This window comes from Perognathus longimembris, chromosome 21 (assembly GCF_023159225.1).
Source record: "Perognathus longimembris pacificus isolate PPM17 chromosome 21, ASM2315922v1, whole genome shotgun sequence".
Taxonomy (NCBI): Eukaryota; Metazoa; Chordata; class Mammalia; order Rodentia; family Heteromyidae; genus Perognathus; species Perognathus longimembris.
The window spans coordinates 35,755,568-35,776,516 of NC_063181.1; the positions used below are offsets into that span (position 1 = coordinate 35,755,568).

Here is a 20,949-nt window from a genome sequence, read left to right on the forward strand (position 1 = left end):
TAAAGAAGAAGGATTCTGTGAGGGTTATGGTAAATAACATGTTTCCATTTTGTACTACCCAAGTTTGAGGAGCTAGTATTAACTTTGTACTCTTAGAGGCTGAAAAAGTGAATTGCTGCTGAACCTTCTTAAAGAGGGACTGTTTGAATGGGTTAATGAGTACATAATTTTCCTATACTAAAAGCCATATTAGTAAGACACAGATGACTCAAGGTAATAAGATGCTCCCAAGGATTCAATAGTGAAGATTCTGAATATATTCACTTGGCAAATAAGAATTCAGAAAGTGTAATACCTTCAGACATAAAACACAGAAATTATGAGATCAGTAGGTAAATGGTTATTTCCTGGGCTTAGAAGTCACTGTTCATAAGAGCTACAAGTTATGTTTTAATGTATCTCTGGGTCAGAAAAGTTATTCAACCAAGGTTGATGATTTCTTAGAATCCCAGAGGGGAGGAATGCCCTTTGCTGCTCTGACAGCTGTCACATACATCTTGTCAATAAGAAGTATAAGAAAGTGCAACTTCAAAATACACTTTCTGTAGCATAATAGGAGTGAGAAAGAAACACAGGGTGAACAAGGTAGTCATGAATGAGACTCGAAATCAAGGTTCACATTTTTCTAATTGAAGTCATACTGCTATGATGACATAAGACACTTGAATTCCACTAGAGGGAGAAGGGCATGGACTCGAAGGGCAAATCGCCAAGTGGATCCTGGTTTGGAAAGCTAGGTTTAGGGTGGCCTTGCTTTTACCACGTCTCTAGCCATGTAAATTCATGAGAAACACCCAAGCTGCTATGGCATCTTATGGGATCAACAGGAACGAGAATACATTTGTGATCACTGAAGGAGAAACTGCAGGCAGCTCTCTGTCTTGCTGGTATGTACAACAGTAGCAGGATCAGTTGCCAAAGATAGCCCAAGCTGGCGGTTGGCTGACTGTACAAACAGTGTAGAAATGGTACCTCACAGAGAGAGGCATGAGAAGGGAGCTGAACGAAGAGACGGGAAGACCTCCATGGATCCTCCAGTTCACACAGCTCTTACCATCTGGCTGAGCTACTAAGCGTCCAACTACAGTGCCCACTGCCCTTTATATAACTGCTTAGTGAAAGCAGGGACTCCAAAGTACACCATTCCCTTTACTCACTCGTTCTTTTTATTTTTTTGCCAGTACTGGGGGACGCTGTCCCTGGCTTCTTTTTGCTCAAGGCCAGCATTCTGCCACTTGAGCCACAGAGCCATTTCTGGCTTTTTCTATATATGTGGTGCTAAGGAATCGAACCCAGCACTTCACATATACGATGCAAGCACTCTTGCCACTAGGCCATATTCCCAGCCCCCTCATTTGTTCTTTCTTTTTTTTAAGTTTTATTGTCAAACTGACATACAGAGAGGATACAGTTTCATACTTTAGGCATTGGATACATTTCTTGTACTGTTTGTTACCTCCTCCCTCATTCCCCCCTCCCCTCTTCCCCCTTTCCCTTTCCCCCCATGAGTTGTTCAGTAGATTTACACTAAACAGTTTTGCAAGTATTGCTTTTGTAATCGTTTGTCTTTTTTACCCTGTGTCTCTCGATTTTGGTATTCCCTTTCAGTTTCCTAGTTCTAATATCTGTATACACGGTTTCCAATGTACTCAGATAAGATACAGAGATAGTGCAGGTACAACCACAGAAAGGGGATACAAGAAGATCATCAATAATAGAAGCTACAGTTTCACATCACATGTTGAAAGTAGTTACAACAGTGATATAACAACAGTCGTATCCATAACATGGAGTTCATTTCACTTAGCATCATCTTATGTGATCATAATAAGGGTATAGCTAGTGGGCTCTTGTGATCCTCTGCTGTGACTAGCCTAAACCTGTGCTAATTATTCCCTATGAGGAGACCATAGAGTCCATGTTTCTTTGGATCTGGCTCACTTCACTTAGTATAATTTTTTCCAGTCCTTCCATTTCCTTACAAAGGGGCAATGTCATTCTTTCTGACAGAAGCATAAAATTCCATTGTGTACATGTACCACATTTTTGCCTGTTGTGTTTTTCTCTTGGAGAAATCTTCCTTTGGGGGTGGATGAAGAGTGTGAAATGATAACGAAGGATGAGGTTTAATACTTACATGGAAGTTCTTTACAAAATACTACAACTAGAAAGACCCCCCCCCCCCATTGTTCAAGCTGGCAAAGAGAAACCCTGTCCTTCATAATGATCTGCCTGATTGCAAGTCACTGGGGGAAAGAGGGAGAGCACAGGCTGCCACTGAGTTGCCTTTACTGGCTTATGTTCAGGATTCAGGTCATTGTATATTTTCTATTGGTAAACATGAGTTTTCCAGCCCAGTGTCTTAAAATCTAGTTACTGCAGAAATGCTCTGCCTAATGGACTTAATGGTCCAGGACTGGAATAGCAGGGATCTGAAATGAGAAGTGTCAGGAGAGCTATGTTATTTCGATATGAGCAAAGCTTACACAGGCAGTGCTGCCTTATCCTTGCTGCTATTAATAAACTGTCCTCTTCAGGAGTAGCTATTTACAATGAAGCTTACAAGATTAAAAGTACCCAAAATGGAAAGGAACTAATATCTTGAACTACCTCTGCTGCAGCAGCCCTAGTAATTAATAGGTGTGGTTTATCATTGTTTCTTAAATACAATTTTTAGTTGGTTTAGGTGATTCCCTACTACCCTCTGCAACACCAAATAACTCTCGGTTCTGTGCCTTGTGCCACTAACTCTCTAGCTCTAGTAGACTTTTGTCGTTGCTCCTAAGTATCCATCCATGAATATTTACAGAAGATTCTCAGTAACTCTTCTATAAATCCCGTCACATTTGCATCTGCTTTTTGAGTAATGACTGCACTTCCATTCGGTTCTATGATTTAATAAATAGTGTTCTCTGTGTACCTTACTTTGATCCTTGTATCTTCTTGAGCATCAAACATGTCATCACTAATGCATTGTTAAACCTACGGTAACTTGGCTCGCACTTCGAGATAGGTTTGCTGGTCACGTCAAGTGCATGTTGGTTTTCCAAAACCTTCCCAAAAGAATCCTCTATGAATGTTTGTGTTTGGGAAGTTCCCCCTCCACCTGCAGCACACACTTTGAAGATACCAAAAGAATTACAGAGAAAAGACTGACCTGAAATGCACAAGGAGTGTTGTCCACACAGTAAACCCTCAAGTTGTAATCCAGGGAATTACAGGACATGCATCCAAAGACAGCCACCTTGAGCTGCTTCACCGCACAGTCTGTGATGGGCTCTCCAGTAAGGGCATAGGTCCCGAAGCTATCGAGCAGCACGTGGCATGCAAAGGGGTCCAGCAGGCAGTAACAGGAAGTGGATTCATCCTCCACTGACATTACTTCCTATTGGGGAAAAATACATTCAGTTCTCTCAGGGTGGAAATGGGATGGGACCTAATACTTTATGAGGCCATAAACAAACAAATACAAAGGAATATGATGTTTACCAGAATATTTTCATTGACTTCATTATCTTGATGGTAAATATTTCTCTCCTATAAAGATAATTGTATTAAGAACTCAAGAATGTTTGGTGTGCTGTAATTCTCCTTTTGTGGGTTACAATAACAAAAAAAATTGCTTTGAAAGTTCCACTTCTGGCTAATTGTTCAACGTCTGGTTTAATCAAATGACAAACATTAACCTCGATAAGCAAACATACTTTATTTCACTGTTTTTATTCTTTTACAAAGATCTATTTCTGAAAACCTCTTGAAATGTCCTTAAGGTAATGTTTATTTACTCTCAAACCTTTTATCCTGTTCATCCTACCCAAATCACTCACATAGGGCTATTAAATAAATGATGTGCTTGAATATTTCCCCCTCTCTGATAAGAACTTTGGTATATGTGACTGATTTGATGGAGCATAGGTATAACACCATCTGGATGTAAAAGATTGGGCAGAAACACAGAGAAGAAAAAAATGGTAGAAAACCAAGGCAATGCAGAGAATAATGGGAAAGAGAGTAAAACATGGCCTCTCTAGGAACTGCATGCCAAGAAACCTGCCTGTCTTTGTACCACAGAGGAACAAACAGCAGGCTACATCCTGGGAAAAAGAAAACAGACTAGCTTCAAGACATAGGTGGAGAGGGTAAGTGCAATGCATTGTCACATCATGGGATTTTCTTTTCTTTAAGAGAAACATTTTTTTTTTTTGACTTATGCCCAAGGCACTCCGGGGAGGAAAGATCCCAGGAATGGCCAGTGCAGGTCATTGTGTTCCAAGGAGATAATCCACCTGCTTTTATGCAAACTCACTTCAAAAGGACATAAAGGAATCCTTATCAGAGAGACAATCAGAGCTTTCCCTTAAAATAGTAATGCAGCTGTAGCTTTGCATTGCTGGATGATCAGCCAGGCAGTGAGCCTAATATTCTGTGCACTTTTTCTCTTTTCTTATCTCTACTCTGTACTTCTTATACTGACAGACAGAGGGAAACAGACAACAGTGACACTCACCAATGCATTCAGTATTTCCCCAAACACTATTATGAACTTACTGTGTTACTGGATATTTACACCTAGCTATATTATAAACCCCAGGACATGACACTAACAGATTTCGTGGTTTCTTTCCCAAAGACAGCCTTCTATCTGCTGAGCCTCCTCCTCATATCCACGAAGAGGGGGTGAGGGGCATTAACAGGCAGGAACCTGACAGTACAGGTCTGTGTGGGTAGTTACAACTGTCTTCCAAACACCAAAGAGCTCTGGTCTGGATTATCTCTTGCTTCTCTTAGCGCCACCACCACCACCAGCACCACCACCACTACCACCACTATCATCATTTGTGCCCATCCTGGGGCTTGAACGCAGAGCCTGGGAACTGTTCTTGAACTTTTTTACTCAAGGCTAGAGCTCTACCACTTGATCCATGTCTCCACTTCTAGCTTTTTCCCCCCCGTTGGTAGTTAACTAGAGATAAGCTTTTAAGAGACTTTCCTTCCTGAGTTAGCTTTGAATAGTAATCCTCAGACTTCAGCCTCTTGATTAGCTAGGATTACATGTGTCAGCCACCCGCACCCACTTCTCTTTCCATTATCATGGTAACAAAAGTCTCATAGTTTGAGGTAACACGCAGGCAACAAACACTTGCCAACAAGGAAACATTCAAAAATGTTATAGCTGAACAATTAAGGTTAGGTCTACCATCAGTGGATCCCAGGTCCCACTCTTTAAGAAGGATCCACAGGGTCTCACCTCCCATTTTCCCTGCTGTGTCCTCTTCTTCAAATGGATGTTCCAGTGCTCCGAGCTCACGTCTGCACAGTGTGGAATGGTCAGTGCAAAAGGCGTGGTGACGATCATGTCCGGAGGTCCGCAGGTGACTTCAGGGCTCAGCAGCACCTCAGACCCATCTGACTGCAGGCTTCACAGGTGGGAGAGAATAAGAGACAGAAGCAAAAATTGAAGCAAAGGGCAGATGTGGCAGACATGTATGTGTTGGCCTGAGGCTGCTGAGGCAATTGGACAGACGTGAGGTCCCGGTTTTAATTCTAGGTTTTGGCCATCTTATGCTTCTTTGGAATCCGAGAACTCAAATCTTGGCTGGTGAGTCAAATACCAGGTGATGAATCCTTATTAGTTAATGAATTAATTGCATCAATTAGTTCTTTTAGGGTTTTTTTTTTTTTTTTTGTACTGAGGCTTAAATTCCTGCTCTTGCTTGGCTTTTTTTGCTCAGAGCTGGTATTCTACAATTTGAGCTACATTTTCAATTCTGGCTTTGGGCTGGTTAGTTGGACATTGAAGTTGTGAGGATTTGTCTGTCCTACCTAGTTTCCAACCACAATTCTTAGCTCTCTATCTTTTGAGTAGGTAGGACTATAGACATGAGCTACTGGAACTGGATGAATCCTTTGAATCCTCTTTCTTTCTTTCTTTCTTTCTTTCTTTCTTTCTTTCTAGTTTTTTTGCCAGTCCTGGGGTTTGAACTCAGGGCATGGGCACTGCCTCCCAGGGGTCTTTTACTCAAGGCTAGAGCTCTACCACTTGAGCCACAGCGCCGTTTCTGGCTTTTTCTGAGTAGCTTATCGAAAATAAGAGTCTTTCGGACTTTCCTGCCCAGACTGGCTTCCTCAGATCTCAGCCTCCTGAGTAGCTAGGATTACAGGTGTGAGCCAGCAGCTCCCAGCTTGAGACCTTTTTCTTGCTGACAACATTATCCATGACACAAAGCAAAAACTTTGTAACTGGTCATCTTATTATCTTCACATTACTTTTTGCCAGTAATTTACTTAACAATACTTTTTTGTGCTTGTAAATGATGTAAAATTATTCTGAAACAAAATAAAACTTCAAATATATAACAAATGAGTATGTTTATTCTAGTTTCTGGTAACATGCAATTATGTAAGTTATATAATGGTCACACAATAGACAGTTACAAATATGCATAAAAATCACACACACACACACACACATTTCAACTCTTTCCTATTCACATTTAAAATTAAAATCATTCCACCTTGCCCTAGTGTTCGTATTTTTCTGTGTTATGTTTAACTTACAGTGGCAATGCAGCCATGAATCAGAAAAAGGACATAAACTTAAGAAAAGAAATAATAACACCTGCTTGCTGGCCACCCTTTTCACATTCTTGGCTTTCCTACTCCTTTTCTCTTTGATTTTCACTGCTGGGCCTGGAATTCAGGGCCACATGCATAGTAGACCATTGCTCTACCATTGAGCCGCATCCCAGCTCCTGACTTTCAATTTTAATTTCTGCTAACCAGTAATAAGGAGAATGAACTTTTAGAACAATAACCAGTGAAAAATAACTGAGAACACAAAATTGTCCTCAAACTACCTATGTGTTATTGAACAAACTACTTGATATGTCAATTGTTTGCAAGATTTTCACTTGTAAGGAATATGGTACTGTTACATGTAGACAATACAGCAATATATGGGATGCATAATGCCATATGGGATGGAAGATTGGTAATATTACCAAAAGTTCCTTCACATCACCTAGGGAGGGCACTTCAATATATCATCCTCGATGCACACAGCTAACCCTTGGGCAACAAAAAGATGAACTTTTGCTCTAGAGACGTGTTCTCTGATCTCTTATAAGCAGTATCCTATGAATATGTCTCACAAATTATTAATTTCTGAATTGCTTTTGTTGATATCCTCTAGTCTCTCTCAAGTTTGTTGTGCAGTCACACTTGAGTTCATTATCTAAAATTTTGCTGCTACATGAAAGTCAGGGTATATAACTGAGCAGGGATAGTTTTAATTGGCATCAGTGTAATCCTAATTACATGGGAGGCATAGGTAGAAGGATCACCATCTGTGGCTGGCCACCAGGCAAAAATAGGAGATTCTGAAGCAAGAAAACAAGTATAAAGCAAGTGGAAGTGTACATCAAGTGGTACAGTGACTGCCTAGTAAGCATAAGGCTCTGAATTCGAACACCAGTACTGCCAAAAAATAAAAATATAAACAAAGAAAAAACAAAAACAAAAGCAGACCAACAGCAATATAAAAAACCAGTGCTTTGTTCCAAAAATCCAACATTGGCAATTCTTCCTGTAGAAACAAAGCAAAGTATTAGCTGAAAATACATTTGCATTTACCTTGCAGCAGGTAAGGGATTAGAGAACAGTGTATTAACAGTAGCAAATGGCTTATTAAATGTCTAGAAGAACATACTCCAGGTTTTTTAACAAAAGGAAAACCCAAGTGAGCACTAGAACCTGCACACAGTGCAGCCCGCAGGTGGATGGCCGCCAGCTGCCATTAGAGCGGGTTAAGCAGTTTCCTTATAATTGCTGTCTGCATTCATCACGGACAGGAATAGCAGGGCTGCTTGTAACTGACCGATGACAAGCTCTCCTAAAAGAACTATTTAATTGCTTTCAGAGAATCATCCCCCTTGTTGAACATATTGTTCAAACATATGGGAATTTGGGGAATTATTTAATGCCAAATGAACTGGAATCAGCTAATTAGATGAACCCTCACACTTGTTGTGAATAGCAAGACTCCTTTATAACATGAGCAGCACCAGGACCCAGAGGAAAGGTGTACTCGAGTATTAAGAGGAGCATGGAGGAGTTCTGCATTAAGCAGACACTGGGCATCTCCAGAAGTGCAAAGAAAATAAAAATTGAAAGCTAATCTTTTTAACCTGAATATGGTGTTGGAGGGTGCAGGTCTCTCTGTGAATGAAAAAAAAATTATTATTTCCGTTTTTCCCCAAGATTAATAAAAATTTGCCCTTTTCTGACACCATGTATCTCTGGCACTCAGGAGGATTTCCAGATATTAATTAAAGCCCTTTATACACCTGTGGAGGCAGGTGTTAGCTGCATAAGGTCACCCAGAAGTCAATCAAGGATGAATTAAAAAAAAAACCCAACACCCTAAATATCTACTCCCATCCTACTTCTGCCCGTGACCAGATTGGCTATGTTTTTTGTTTGTTTTCGTCTTCTCTGTTATCATCTGGAAGTTTCTGGCGAACTTCCTAGCTCCTATGACTTCCCAAGGGGAAAAAAAATGAGAGTAGAGACTGGTCCAAGTGTAGTTACAGATTCAGGACATTTGAGGATAGAAGTACGGAGAGAAAATCTTTAGCTAGGTCTGAACAAGAACGATGTGAGGGTGGAGATGGCGTTTACATATTCTCACATTATATACAAGTGGCAAAGCAGTATCCATATCCTTCCTGGAAAAAAAAAAAAGAAAGGCAACACACTTCTCTATGGTTGCTGGTGACTTAATAATTACTATGAATGCTGGGCACTGATGACTCACACCTGTAAACCCATCTACTCGGGAGGCTGAAGTTTGAGGGTTACAGTGCAAAGCCATGTTGGTCAGAAAAGTATGTAAGATGCTTATCTCTAATTAACCAGCACATAGCCAGAGGGAAAGCATGGTTCAAGGAGTACAGTGCCAGCCTTGAGTACAAAAGCTAAGCACGAGTATGAGGTCCTGAGTTAAAGCACCGGCATAGGTGTGTGTGCACACACACTCGTGCATATACTCTCGCTCAAAATAATAGTAATATCAGCATTGATTTCACAGCATAGTATGAATCACCTGCATGTATCACATACCCTGTTAACTGCAAAGCGTTGTCCCATGAGGCTTTCTGTACTTTTTCACTGATCTCTATTTATTTAAGACATAGATACAAATGTTCACATTTGTATGTGCATAGCGGTATTCCTGTAATGTGAAACACGGTTGTGCATAGAGAAAAAGAGTCCAAATTTAAGTGAGAGGTCTTAGTTCTATAATAACTCTGTTTCCTGAGACATCTAATTTACTCACCAAATTGTCATGGGATGAATATGTACTTTCATAAAATTTCCAGGGCCTCAGGAAATGTGTGCTGTGGGGATCTGAGGCTATCTGGCAATGACATTGACCTGCCTGGTTTTGTCCTTGCTTCCTAGTCTGTCTTTGACTCAGTCATCATCCATGAAGAGTGCCAGCTCAACATTGCCTGAGGGAACAGAAGTTCCCCCGCTGCTCTGCTTTAAGGAGCTGCCTGGAGAATGGTTCTGTTTAACTCCCTCGGGTCCTTTGACTTACTGCCAATTGATGCCCACCAACCAGGCTATCCTTGCCCACTCTCTACAATAAAAGCTGAAATTCCCTTTTCTTCGCCTCTTCCACACTTACTAATCTGCTCTAACCAATTGTTTATTTGTTCTTTTTGTATACTTCAAACTAGAGTGTAAGCTCCTGGTTTCCTATTTTTATTTTTTAACGTTTGCTCATTATGGTAACATTTGTGCCTGAGCAAGGCTCAGTTGTCAGGACCCAAAATATTTGTTGGAAAGAAAACACAAGTTAGTTTGAAGCAGTTTCCACTTAACAAACCTGTAACACTTTGAAAAATCAAAATAACGATACAATGTATAGCATATTGAGCAATGTAAGAATCCACAAAAGGTACTGATATGAATGAACGCATTAGAAGGAAAAGCTTTTGCACAATAGAAAACCAGCTAACAAATGTATACATCAATAATTCAATACCCAACTATGTTAATATTCAATTCAACTGAGAATCATACCTGGGTACCAGTTGTTCACATCTGTAACCCCAGCTACTCAGGAGCTGAGTTGTAAAGCAAGGTTTGAAACCAGTATGAGCAGACAAATCCAAGAGGCGCTTCAATTTACCACCAGTAAGCTAGTAGAAAGGCCTGGCTCAAATGGTGGGTTCTATCTATAAGCAGTGTGCATGCATGTATACACACACACACACACACACACACACACACACACACACACGATTGGGAACTCCGCTTAATATTTATGTATCATTCACAAGGCCTGGAGTTAAATCTTTAGTGCAAAATATACGTAAACAGGCCCAGGCGCAGAACAGGTCTTTGTCAGGCAGCAGGCCCCGCAGGTCCTCCGTGCAGCCCTCTTCCGTCACACAGCATTGGATGTAGGGCTTGAACAAGGAGCAAAACTGACCAGTGTGAGGAAAAGGGGCCGGAGAGTCAATGTGTCCCATGGCCAGCTGGCTGGGGTGGATGACCACCTGACCAAAGCCTGTAACCTCCTCGCCAGGCGTCACAGAGGTAGGGTTAGGGAGATAAGGGTGATGGACATGACCATAAAAAGTAAGTAAACAATCAAATCAATAACTTGGCAAATGAATGGATGAAGGCTCAAGATCCAAGGAGAATTTTCCCCAGAATTCTTACCATGACATCAACAAGATCCAAAGGGATAGTTTTATGTCTAGCTAGTCAGTATCTCTCTCATTTGGAATATTTTCCAGAATACATGTAGAGCTCCCCTCCATCCCTCTAATATTCTCTAAGTTTTATAAATACCAAATAAACCTATCTCTTCTGGAGACCATACCCCTCACTCCCTAGGTGGTTTCTACCTTGTATTTGCCTTCCTTAAGACTAGGAAGAGAGTTTGCCTATCACCAGCTCTTTTTGCTCACGATGTACTCCATCACAATAGATGAATCCAAAGTTAAAAAAAAGAACCCTGTACAGGTACATTGAGAGGCAAACGTTGAGTCTGGGTAGGTCCCTTCTCTGTATGATTAGGTCTAGGTGGTTACATCTTGTACTTTCTGAATTGTCATCTTCTTTGCATCTCTTGAGCATGTGTCCTGCTTTACCACAAATTGCTAAAGGCAAGATGTCTCTGTGTGTGTATTTGTTGTCAGTCCTTACAATAGTGTGTCTTCAAGTATTTGCTGCTATAAAAATAAATAAATGGACTAAATAAGTCTTCCAAAAACAAAATCAATAAGGTCTCTGACTATTACACGAAATGCATCCTGAAGAAAGATGGAGGTGCTACGCCCACATGAACATTCTCCGCATCCACCTGCACTCCAATGCCAACATAAGTTCCTGCCAAACAAGGTCAGAGGCAACGCAGGGGCTGCCAGTCATGGGTCTGGAGGTGTCGTGCCACACCACTTGCTTTTGCACTTCATATTTCTTGATCTGATGCTGAACTTGTACAATGTCATTTTCTTCAAGCAAAGAACCCAGCTGCACATTCTGAGATGAGGTTTTCATTGTTGTCTGCCATGCTGTGTTTGATAATCATCATCCCCTGCTCTCCTCCTTATGCTCTCTATTATAGATTAATGGAGGCTTGATCACCTTTACCCAGAGTATCATTCAGGAATCCAGGCAGGAGAGTAATGGTAGTTTTACTATGTCAGGCCTTGGGTCGATACATAATTAAATCATATTTTAATGGAATAGACATAAAAGGCAGAGAGATGGAAGCGGTAGTCTTAAAATTAGAGCTCAGAAGGTAATGCACTCCAGTCTCTTATGTTTTCTAGTAAGAAGACACAGAGTCTTAACTATTATCATACTCTTCATTAAAACCTTATGAGTTTGATCTAGAGTGCTAAAGTTGTTTAGGGATAAAAATCAAAGGTTCTGGGTTTATTCATTTTTTAAATTTCTTTCTCTGAACAGAGATCACAGATCTACCTTGGGCAAATTACATCACAGAGTCTATAGGATAGTTGGGTCTGAAATCTAGCCTTTCTCATTAATCTATCCTAGTAACATGATTGTATGCTCACATAACCTTAATTCTGTTTAACTTTACATATGTTGAAGAAAATGCATTTCTGGGAAGGAGATCAGGAGATGAGAAGAACAGAAGAAAAAGAGTCAAGGTGAGCAAAATCTCTCTTAGTTATAGCAGGCACTATTTTTTTATTTGTTTGTTTTCAAGTGGTTCTAAAGCTAGGATGAGGACCAAAGCCGTAAGGACATCTTATTTAAGATTATGTTCTGGCTGTGTATTGATGGCTTATGCCTGTAATCCTAGCTACTCAGGAATCTGAGATCTGAGGACCATGGTTCAAAGCCAACTTGAGCTATGAGCTCATCTCCAATTAATCATCAGAGAGCCAGAAGTAGAGCTCTGGCTCAAGTAGTAGCCCAAAAGCTAAAATGCTCAGGGACAGCACCAAGGCCCTGAGTTGACGCCCCAGGACTGGACCAGCAAAAGACTAAAACAAAACAAAAACAAATTCAAAACCAATAACAACAAGAAGAGATGATTACATTCCAGGCACCACCATGACGGTTTTCCTTCAGCATTTCAGGAACAGAGGGAACCCAACTCATTTGACTTGCATTCCTTATATACAATGTAGAACTCTCACTAGCATTTGAGAATTGTGTCTCCCCCGCCCCCAAAATATCGCAAAGCAACCTCTCCTACAGAGACCAATCAGGATTCTGACACGGCTTCTTACATGGATTGTCCCAGGGGTCAAGTTTAAATGCTCAATGTTAGTGCTTTGGCTGATGCTTCTATGACAGAAAATTCATCTGCAGAGAGACTATTTACCACTTCCTCTTCCTCTTCAGGTTGAGAGCTGATGAGACATTGGAAAACACTAGAAACAATGCCATAGCTCTTAAAGCCACTGTATCCCACTCAATTGGGGCAGGGGAAGGAACAGTTACAGCAGAGATCACAAGAAGCAACATTCAAAATTCACTGAGGATAGAAGCATATGACTCTACTATTAAAGGGCTTAAAGATGTGGGTCACCCACATGGTATTATCTGAAATAGGATCTCACCAAGGGAGTGGGTGCCAGGGAGGCTGGGTTAGGAGGGGAAGGAGCTAGGCAGAGGAATGTGTGTCTGAGATTGCAGAAATTGGAGCAACACCCTCCTGAGAGATTAAACTGTTTGCATATGTTAAATGGTTTTAGTTTACACACACATTCGTAGGGTGTTTACCAATTAATATACTACAGGAATCACAAATCATGTGCAAATCACCAGTTCCTAGTCACAATTTAAGGCTCATCTTTCATGCAGTGTTGGGCCTGCATTGAGCTTGTTTGGTACAAGTGAAATGATGGCTCCTGTGAAAGAGACGGAGGGGAGAGGGAGAGGGAGAGAGTGTATCTATGCATCACGCTGCTGTGACAGTTTTTAATATCCAGTAAGTTGTTTATTCATTTACATTTTGAATGGGGGAAAACAGCTTTCTCTGGAGGAAATGGGAATCCTATTTTATGCAACCATTTCATTCCAGATTTGGGAAGAACCCAGGAGTAATCAGACCTAAAACTTTCACTGTTTATAGATGTATGATGCGGGGGAGGGCAAGATTGAAGTCAGACACTTCAGCTGGGAGGCAGAGCTGGGTCTAGAATCTGTAGCCTCCTGGGGTTTATGTGGGGGGTGAGAGGGGGGAGGTGTATGTAGTGGGGGAAGTGTGATAGTGGGAGCTGGAATAAGAATATATTCCCCGACACATAATCTCTCTCTTTGTTATTTGGGTGCAGGGGATCAAGCCTACAGTGTCATCCATGCTTGACAAGTGTCCCACTGCTCAGTGACATCCCCAAGCCCAAACTTGGAGTTGGTAAGCAAAATGATGGTATGAAATTAGTGCTTGTACTTATAAGCACCAGAGAAATTACTGGAAAGGACGAGTCCTAAGTCATATAAAGTAGCCCAAACTGAGGTTTGTGTTCATTTCCAATTACTGCTGTGCCATAGGTTTGTTGGCACAAAATGCCTTTATCTTACATTTCTATTGGTTGGATGAAGGTGTCAGGGTGAATCTATTTCTAAGCCTTTTCTGGCTGTGGAATGGAGGGAAGTAGGGAAGGGGGCTTCCAGATTCCTTGGCTCTAGGCCCTTTCCTTCCCCTTCAAGACAGCAGCCTGGCCTCTTTTCATCTGCCTCAGGTGCTCCAGTCTTCCTCTCAGAAGGCCCGAAAACAGACACACCTGAACAATAGAGTCTCTCCTCTAGGTCTTTCACCTCCATCTCAAACAAGTGCTTCTGTAAAGGAATAAATGCATCTAGGTTTCTGTGATGAAAGTGTGGACACTTTGGAAGAACTATTTTTTCCTAGTTCCAGGTTTCTTAAAAGTATTATTATGCTTTAAGTTTCTACTGTTATTCCCAATCCACTATTGTTCATGGTCCAAATATCACAAAACCTGATTAAAGTGTCAGTTCATTTTTGGATGATCTTCGTGTGTCCAGAATCACTAAAATTAAAACAAAATACCACTATCTGCTTGTAACCTTATAGAATTCATGAAATTACTGTTGTCGAATTAAGTATTATAACTACTGGAGTAAATAGACTGGTTGTGCATGTGTTCTATGAGCTGTGTGACAGTTGTAGGAAGCATGGAGGTGGCCTCAATGTGGGCTGGCATTTTTATTAGGCTGTAACTAGGCAAAGTAGTAAGGATGATATATGTTAAATATCTTAATAGGACAGGTTGTTTCTACTTCCAGCACCAGTAATAAAAGAGATGGCACATACAAATAAAAATAATTACTGTGTGTGGTGCCTGTTTACAATGGGCAATCAAATCCATGAACCAATGACTTTCTCCTTATTGAATTAAGGTGAACCTTCCATTCAGATCTATTAACAACATTCAAAACCATTGTTATCTTGTCAATGGCATCTGTAATTAAAGACTCCCCGGAACCACTCTCTAATCACTTCCTATTGTGAGATCACCTGAGTTTCCAATGTGCTTTGATTAAAATGATGGCAATTTTTATTTAGGTGTGCTTGTAGACCAAGGAGGTATGAGGGAGAAAAAAAAAAAAAAAGCAAAGGACATAGTTTGGGGAAATTTTCCAAAAAAAAAAAGTAGGTCTTAAAATGAGAATGTAAAAGTTTTCTTTTTCCTCCTCTCCTCTCCCTTTGTTCTCTTGGTCTGTCTGTTCTGTTTCTTTCTCCTCTCCCCTCTCTGTTTTGGTCTCCCTCTCTTTTGTCTCTCTCTGTATCTCTGTCTCTGTCTTTCTCTCTCGGTTTTTCCTCTTACCTCTTCCTGATACTTTTTGGGGGTAACAGCATTCTATTATAACTTTAATGTCCCTGTGAAGAAATCACCAGGATTTTCCTGGGGAAGAGAGTATAATCTCCCACTAAAGACACATTAACCCTTCTAGGCCATTAAGATACCATTTGATAAATTGCCCCTTTTATTACGCTGCATGGTGCCGGTTGCCTGAACGAATTAATGTAGCTCCCAAATGGCAGCAATTTATTCCCTTGGCACTCATGAAAGCCTTTTTCTGTTTTGCTACTTAGGAAGCAGCACCTTTCCTCAGCACCTCCCTAAACCTGCTATGAAGTTCATAAATGCCAACTCTTTTAGAAGAGATGGGTAAATGCTATCAATTTAATGCTCCCAGTAAAACTTTCTGAGACTCACTTAAAGCATTGCACTAGATAGATTCAAACCGTTGGACAGAAATGGTAACAAGGATAATCTGTTTATTTTGGTGGTACTAGAGTTGAATTTAGAGAATTGTACTTGCTAGGCAGGCACTCTACTATTTGAATCATGCTTCCAGCCACAATCGGTTCATTTCTACCTATGAATAGCAATAAAAGCCTAGACAAATGAACAGTGATGAAGCTTGTTCAAGGTATCCTAAGACACCTGCCCTACCTGAAATATTCTCTAATCTCCTGGGTTCCATTTTGTTTGGATTTGCCTAGCCAACTTTTACAATTCACAGGCTATAGTGTTAGGAGAAACAATAGTAGCCCCAAAGGCCTTTGACAGCATTATTTGTATCTTCATTAGGGGCTTGGTTCTAGAAAGTTACTACCATTTGCTACAATTGAAGAACACCCTTCTGAGCCTAGCAACAGGGCAAAGGTTAAAAAGAGAAGAACCTGGTATTATTGGCACATGGTCAAAGCAAAAGATGACTCTGTCATTCATGCAATTAAAAATTAGTGGCAGATGAAAAATGATATCAAGATGTAACATTTCAATGACATTTTAGGAGTTGAGAGTATCATTATTGGTAGAACACCTGCCTCCCCTGCTTACAGTTATGGCATAAACAGCAAAAAAGTCACTTTACAGTTTGCTTCTTAGAGATGAAGTCTTTGTATTGTTCTCATCTTCACCTAAATACTAAGAAACACTTAATAAAGTACAAAATTTCCAGGTGTAGAGGAAAAGAATGGCATCTTCAAGGTCATGTAGGCTGTTGGCAAGAGCAACCAAAGCCAAGCATTCAGTACTGATGGCTAGAGTCTGGCTTAGGATGGCAGTAAGATTGCCATCACACCTCTGTCTATGAGCTAGGTATGTGATTTCCGTTGAGCAATTGATGCTTTTTAAACTTTGCTTTTTAAAAAAAAATTATTGGTTCTGTATATTATTTCCTTTCTTTTAAAATCTATTTCTAACCAATTTTTTTTCCTGACACTTTCTTGTAAAAGTCAAAGAGCTGTCTGTATTCATTCTCTGGAAAAAAAAAATCCAAAGTTGCTCTCTGAGTAACTATTATCATAAACTCTCAAGTGACCTTCAGCTAGCAAATCTCTCTCGACTAATTAATCATCAGTTCCCAAGCCAGAATTCTAGGCATTACCTTCAAATCCTTCACCCCATAGTCTCACAAACACATACATTTGCATACACACACCTTTTGCTATGTTCCTTCCTAAATCTTTCTCAGAATTCCCCCTGGATAACAATAAGGAGATTATGGAATGTATTTTTAAATGTTAAAGACTAGAGCCAAGGACACTCCAAAGTACAGTGATTGTAATTTATTGTCCAGATTGACATACTTTTTAGGGAGAAAAGGAGCCTGGCTAATAACTTTGCCAAGTTAAAACAAGACCCAATTTCACTGTGTTTGGAAGAAAGGTTTTGTGGTACTCAGATGTGAATTGTGGCAGGAGGGATGGGGCAGAAGACTACAGCTCTAAAAGGTAAATGTGAACACGCACGCCTTCTGAATTTTCAGTGCCATTAATCCTTTCCGTCATTAAACTTCATCTTCCTCTAGGAAGCAAGAGATGCTATTTGACTTTTTGATCATCCCTCCTTCTACAATTGGCTGTTTTACTTAGTTTTCAGAAATATTTCAAGCCATTCCTACCCCTGTAACTTTGCCCATAGTGTTCCCCTAGATAAAAATGCCTTTTACCTTTTCTGTGAATATCTTGGTTGTTTGTTAACGTGTGTGTGTGTGTGTGTGTGTGTGTGTGTGTGTGTGTGTTCTGCAATGTAATATGTAATATCATCACTACTTGGGCCAGCATCAGTCATGCTCCTGTAGATCTCTACCTACAGGATAGCTTAGATTACAAAAATAAATTATTACTCCTGGTCCTCATGTAGCAGAGCTTTGGCTGGTGACCACAACGCTAAGTAGAGGAGCTTGGCAGCAGGGTTTTCTCACCTTCCGAGGAATCAAAGGCACCAGAAAAATGTGCCAGAAAAGGTTCTTATACTACAAAGGCAGCAGATGTCTGCCTTGACATAAAACAAAACAACACAGATTCATATCATAAAACTGCATTTCTATTAATAAAATGGCGAGCTTGTCAGTCTTTTAATATCACAGATAAAAAATGACTATACTAATTTACTTTATATTCTAGTAGAACTGTGATCTTCTTAACTAGCCTAGGGAGATTTTTGAGTTTTTACATTGTCTCTGAAGCACAATACCAGAGTTGTGAGTGTGTATGTGTGTGAGTATGTGTGTGTGTGTGTGTGTGTGTTGTATGTGTGCTGATACTATGTAACAAAAGCACATGAAGCTGGTCTACTGGAACTATCTACATTGCTGTGTTAAAGATGTCATCACTGGAAAAGAAATTCCTTCTCCTCTCTTCCATTTTTGAGGACTACTTCTGCCTTCCTAGTATAGCATTCCATACTGCTTCATATTTCATTACTGAAAATACTGCACCTCCTAAGGATCTTTAAAAAATAATATTTGTTATTACCTTTAATTTCTGTTTTCCCAGTCCTTAACCCAATGTATTCATTGAAAAGATGAGAATATTTGAAAGCGAAACAAGGAAGACCAAAGTGAGTGGCTCATGTCTGTAATCCTAGTGACACAGGCGGCTGAGATCCAAGGATCGCAATTTGAAGCAAACCGATATAGGAAAATTCACAAGACTCATCTCCAATTAACCAGAGAAAATCCAGATGTAGAGCTGTGCCTCATGTAGTAGAGTTAAAACCTTGAGTGAAAATGTTAAGCCACAGCGTCCAGGTCCTGAGAGTTTAAGCCTCAGTACAAACAAACAAACAAACAAAGGAATAAGAACAATAATATTGAAGTATTTCACCTGGACAAACCCAAATTCCATCTATGTGTCCTTTTTGCAAATTCCTCAGTATGATCACTTACTATATTTCTGATACTGGTCTAAGTATTAGGCCAAGAATATCCACATGAGAGTGTAATAAAAAAAGAAATTAATGTTTGTCTTTGCTTTCATTTGATTGTTTCTTGGAAGCTCTCCATAATAATTTTCTAGTTCATTTCTCTAATTTCTAAACATGGGGTGTTGTAGGTTGCAGAGAGAAAGAGATAGAGAGAGACAGAGACAGAGACAAACAAAGAGAGAGAGACAGAGACAAAGATAGACAGAGACAGAGAGACACAGACAGACAGAGGCAAAGAGAGAGATGGAGCTGGGCAAGGGGAAGTGGGAAGACATGCAGTCTGTACTAAAACATCAACAACAAATGGCACAAACCAAAAAGAAGAATACAAGTCTTTCAAATTAACATGTGGGAAACAAGACAGACTTATTTGCTCATTTGTTAAGATAGAAAGGGGCAAGGCTCCCAATATCCTCTTCCAGGATGTGCCCTGCAGGAATTAACTGTCTTCTACTAGATCTCACTTCCTAAACTTTCTACCACTTCCCAGTAGTGCCACAGGCTGGGAAATAGGTCTTTATTTATTATATTGGCCTCTGTGGGACATTTAAGGTCTGAACTATAGCACTAACCAAACTCTAGAGTACTAGAGGAAGTTAGAAAAGACTCATTAGGGTAGTTCCATAGAACAGGAAGTGTTGAAGAGGGAAAGTGACATTGTCTTCCTTAATGGAAAGCACAGATTGTCTTTGTGCAGTGTTAACCAGGAATGCAACTGACACTTCCCAAGAGAGACTGAGTATATGTCATTCAAAGATCGGTCTCAGTTAAAATGTAATAAAGGTGAAAGCACAGCTCTTTTCTGAAAAGAACTTGGATACAGGGAATTGTTTTGCATTCTTGATTCCTTCAATACTGCAAGATCCCTAGGAACTGGTACAGAATTTGGACTACTCATGTCCGTTACAATACCATAAAACTTCAGTATTACTCCACGGGGGATGTAACTTACAAGGGGCAAAAGAACCTAACAACAATAGCTCTTGCCTGTAATCCTGGCTACTCAGGATGTTGCGATCTGAGGATTGCAGATCAAAATACCCCAGGAAGGAAAAATCTGTGAAACTGTTATCTCTAATTAACTACCATAAAAGCAAGAAGTAGAGCTGTAGATCAAGTAGTGTAGTGCTGGCCTTGAACACAAAAGATCAGGGACAGAACCCAAGCTCTGATTTTAAGCCTCAAGACTGGAAAATGAATGAATGAATAAATAAATAAGCAAGCAAGCACACAAACAAACAAATAAACAGAACAACAGAAATATCTTATCAAGAGAAAAATGGAGTGAATTTCAATGTAAGTACCCTGTCAAGATGTTTCCTGGAAGGTCCTACTGTGCTCTGTGTAGGTAGGTGAGAAGGATCCTCAAATCTAGCTCTCAACGTAAGAAATAAGAGGGAGGGGACAGTGGTGGCTTTATTGCTACTGATGAGGAAAAATCAGAGCAATGCATCCCAGCTCTCAGACTTTGAGAAAAGTATAAGATGACAAGACAGGTGGCCTGAAAGGAAAACAGGGTTTTCAGTAACATAATGAAGAGAAGATGACAGAATGTCTTATTTTTCGATTAATCACAAGATTAAAAGCTAAAGAACACAGATCCAAAGCAGCTAGCTGACATAGTTGCAAAAAGTTCATCCCAGCCTAAAGAAAAAAAAAAAAAGCAGAAAAGCATTTGTTCTTTTCAGTGTTTTGGGAAATAGTATGCTTTCACTCAAAGGGGAATGAGAAGAACCAGAGAAGAGAAACAGCTGGCAGCCCAGGTACAGGTCCTTTCCCCAGGAGATTAGAACATCTGGAAAGGTTTCAACAGCTTGAAAGCAAGCCTGGTCTTTTTACAATTTCATTTTTGCCCAAGTTTTAACAGGTAGAAAATTTTACAGCTCACAGATGTAAAGTTTTGGATATCCTGTTCTTACTTCCCTCCAATTCCCTGGACAGCATCAATGAGCTGAAATACTAGACACAAAGGGATAAACTAAACTGGTGAACAGGCAAAGCTAAAGGATGGTCAATGAGTGACCCTGTTAAGTCAACCTGTCTTTTGAGGACTTTGGGAAGCACCAAGATCTGAGGAGTTTCTCTCCCTTGTCTCAAAATTGCAGGCTGTCCCAAGTGATCATGCCCTTGCAATGTTTTTGAGCCATTTTAAGTCTTTGGATATATGTGGGTCTGGAGGCAAATCGTGGTTCTGGCCTCTGTG

General features: G+C 40.3%; 1 protein-coding gene across 1 annotated transcript in view; it reads right to left on the reverse strand.

Moving 5' to 3' along the window:
• Positions 1-20,949, reverse strand: part of Unc5d (unc-5 netrin receptor D) — a 536,818-nt gene that overhangs the window by 40,952 nt on the left and 474,917 nt on the right. The window contains exons 12-13 of the mRNA XM_048330402.1: positions 5,249-5,417; positions 3,158-3,385 (exon numbers count right to left, since the gene is read on the reverse strand). Coding sequence (XP_048186359.1) covers positions 3,158-3,385; positions 5,249-5,417 — 397 coding nt within the window. The remainder of the gene's footprint in view (positions 1-3,157; positions 3,386-5,248; positions 5,418-20,949) is intronic.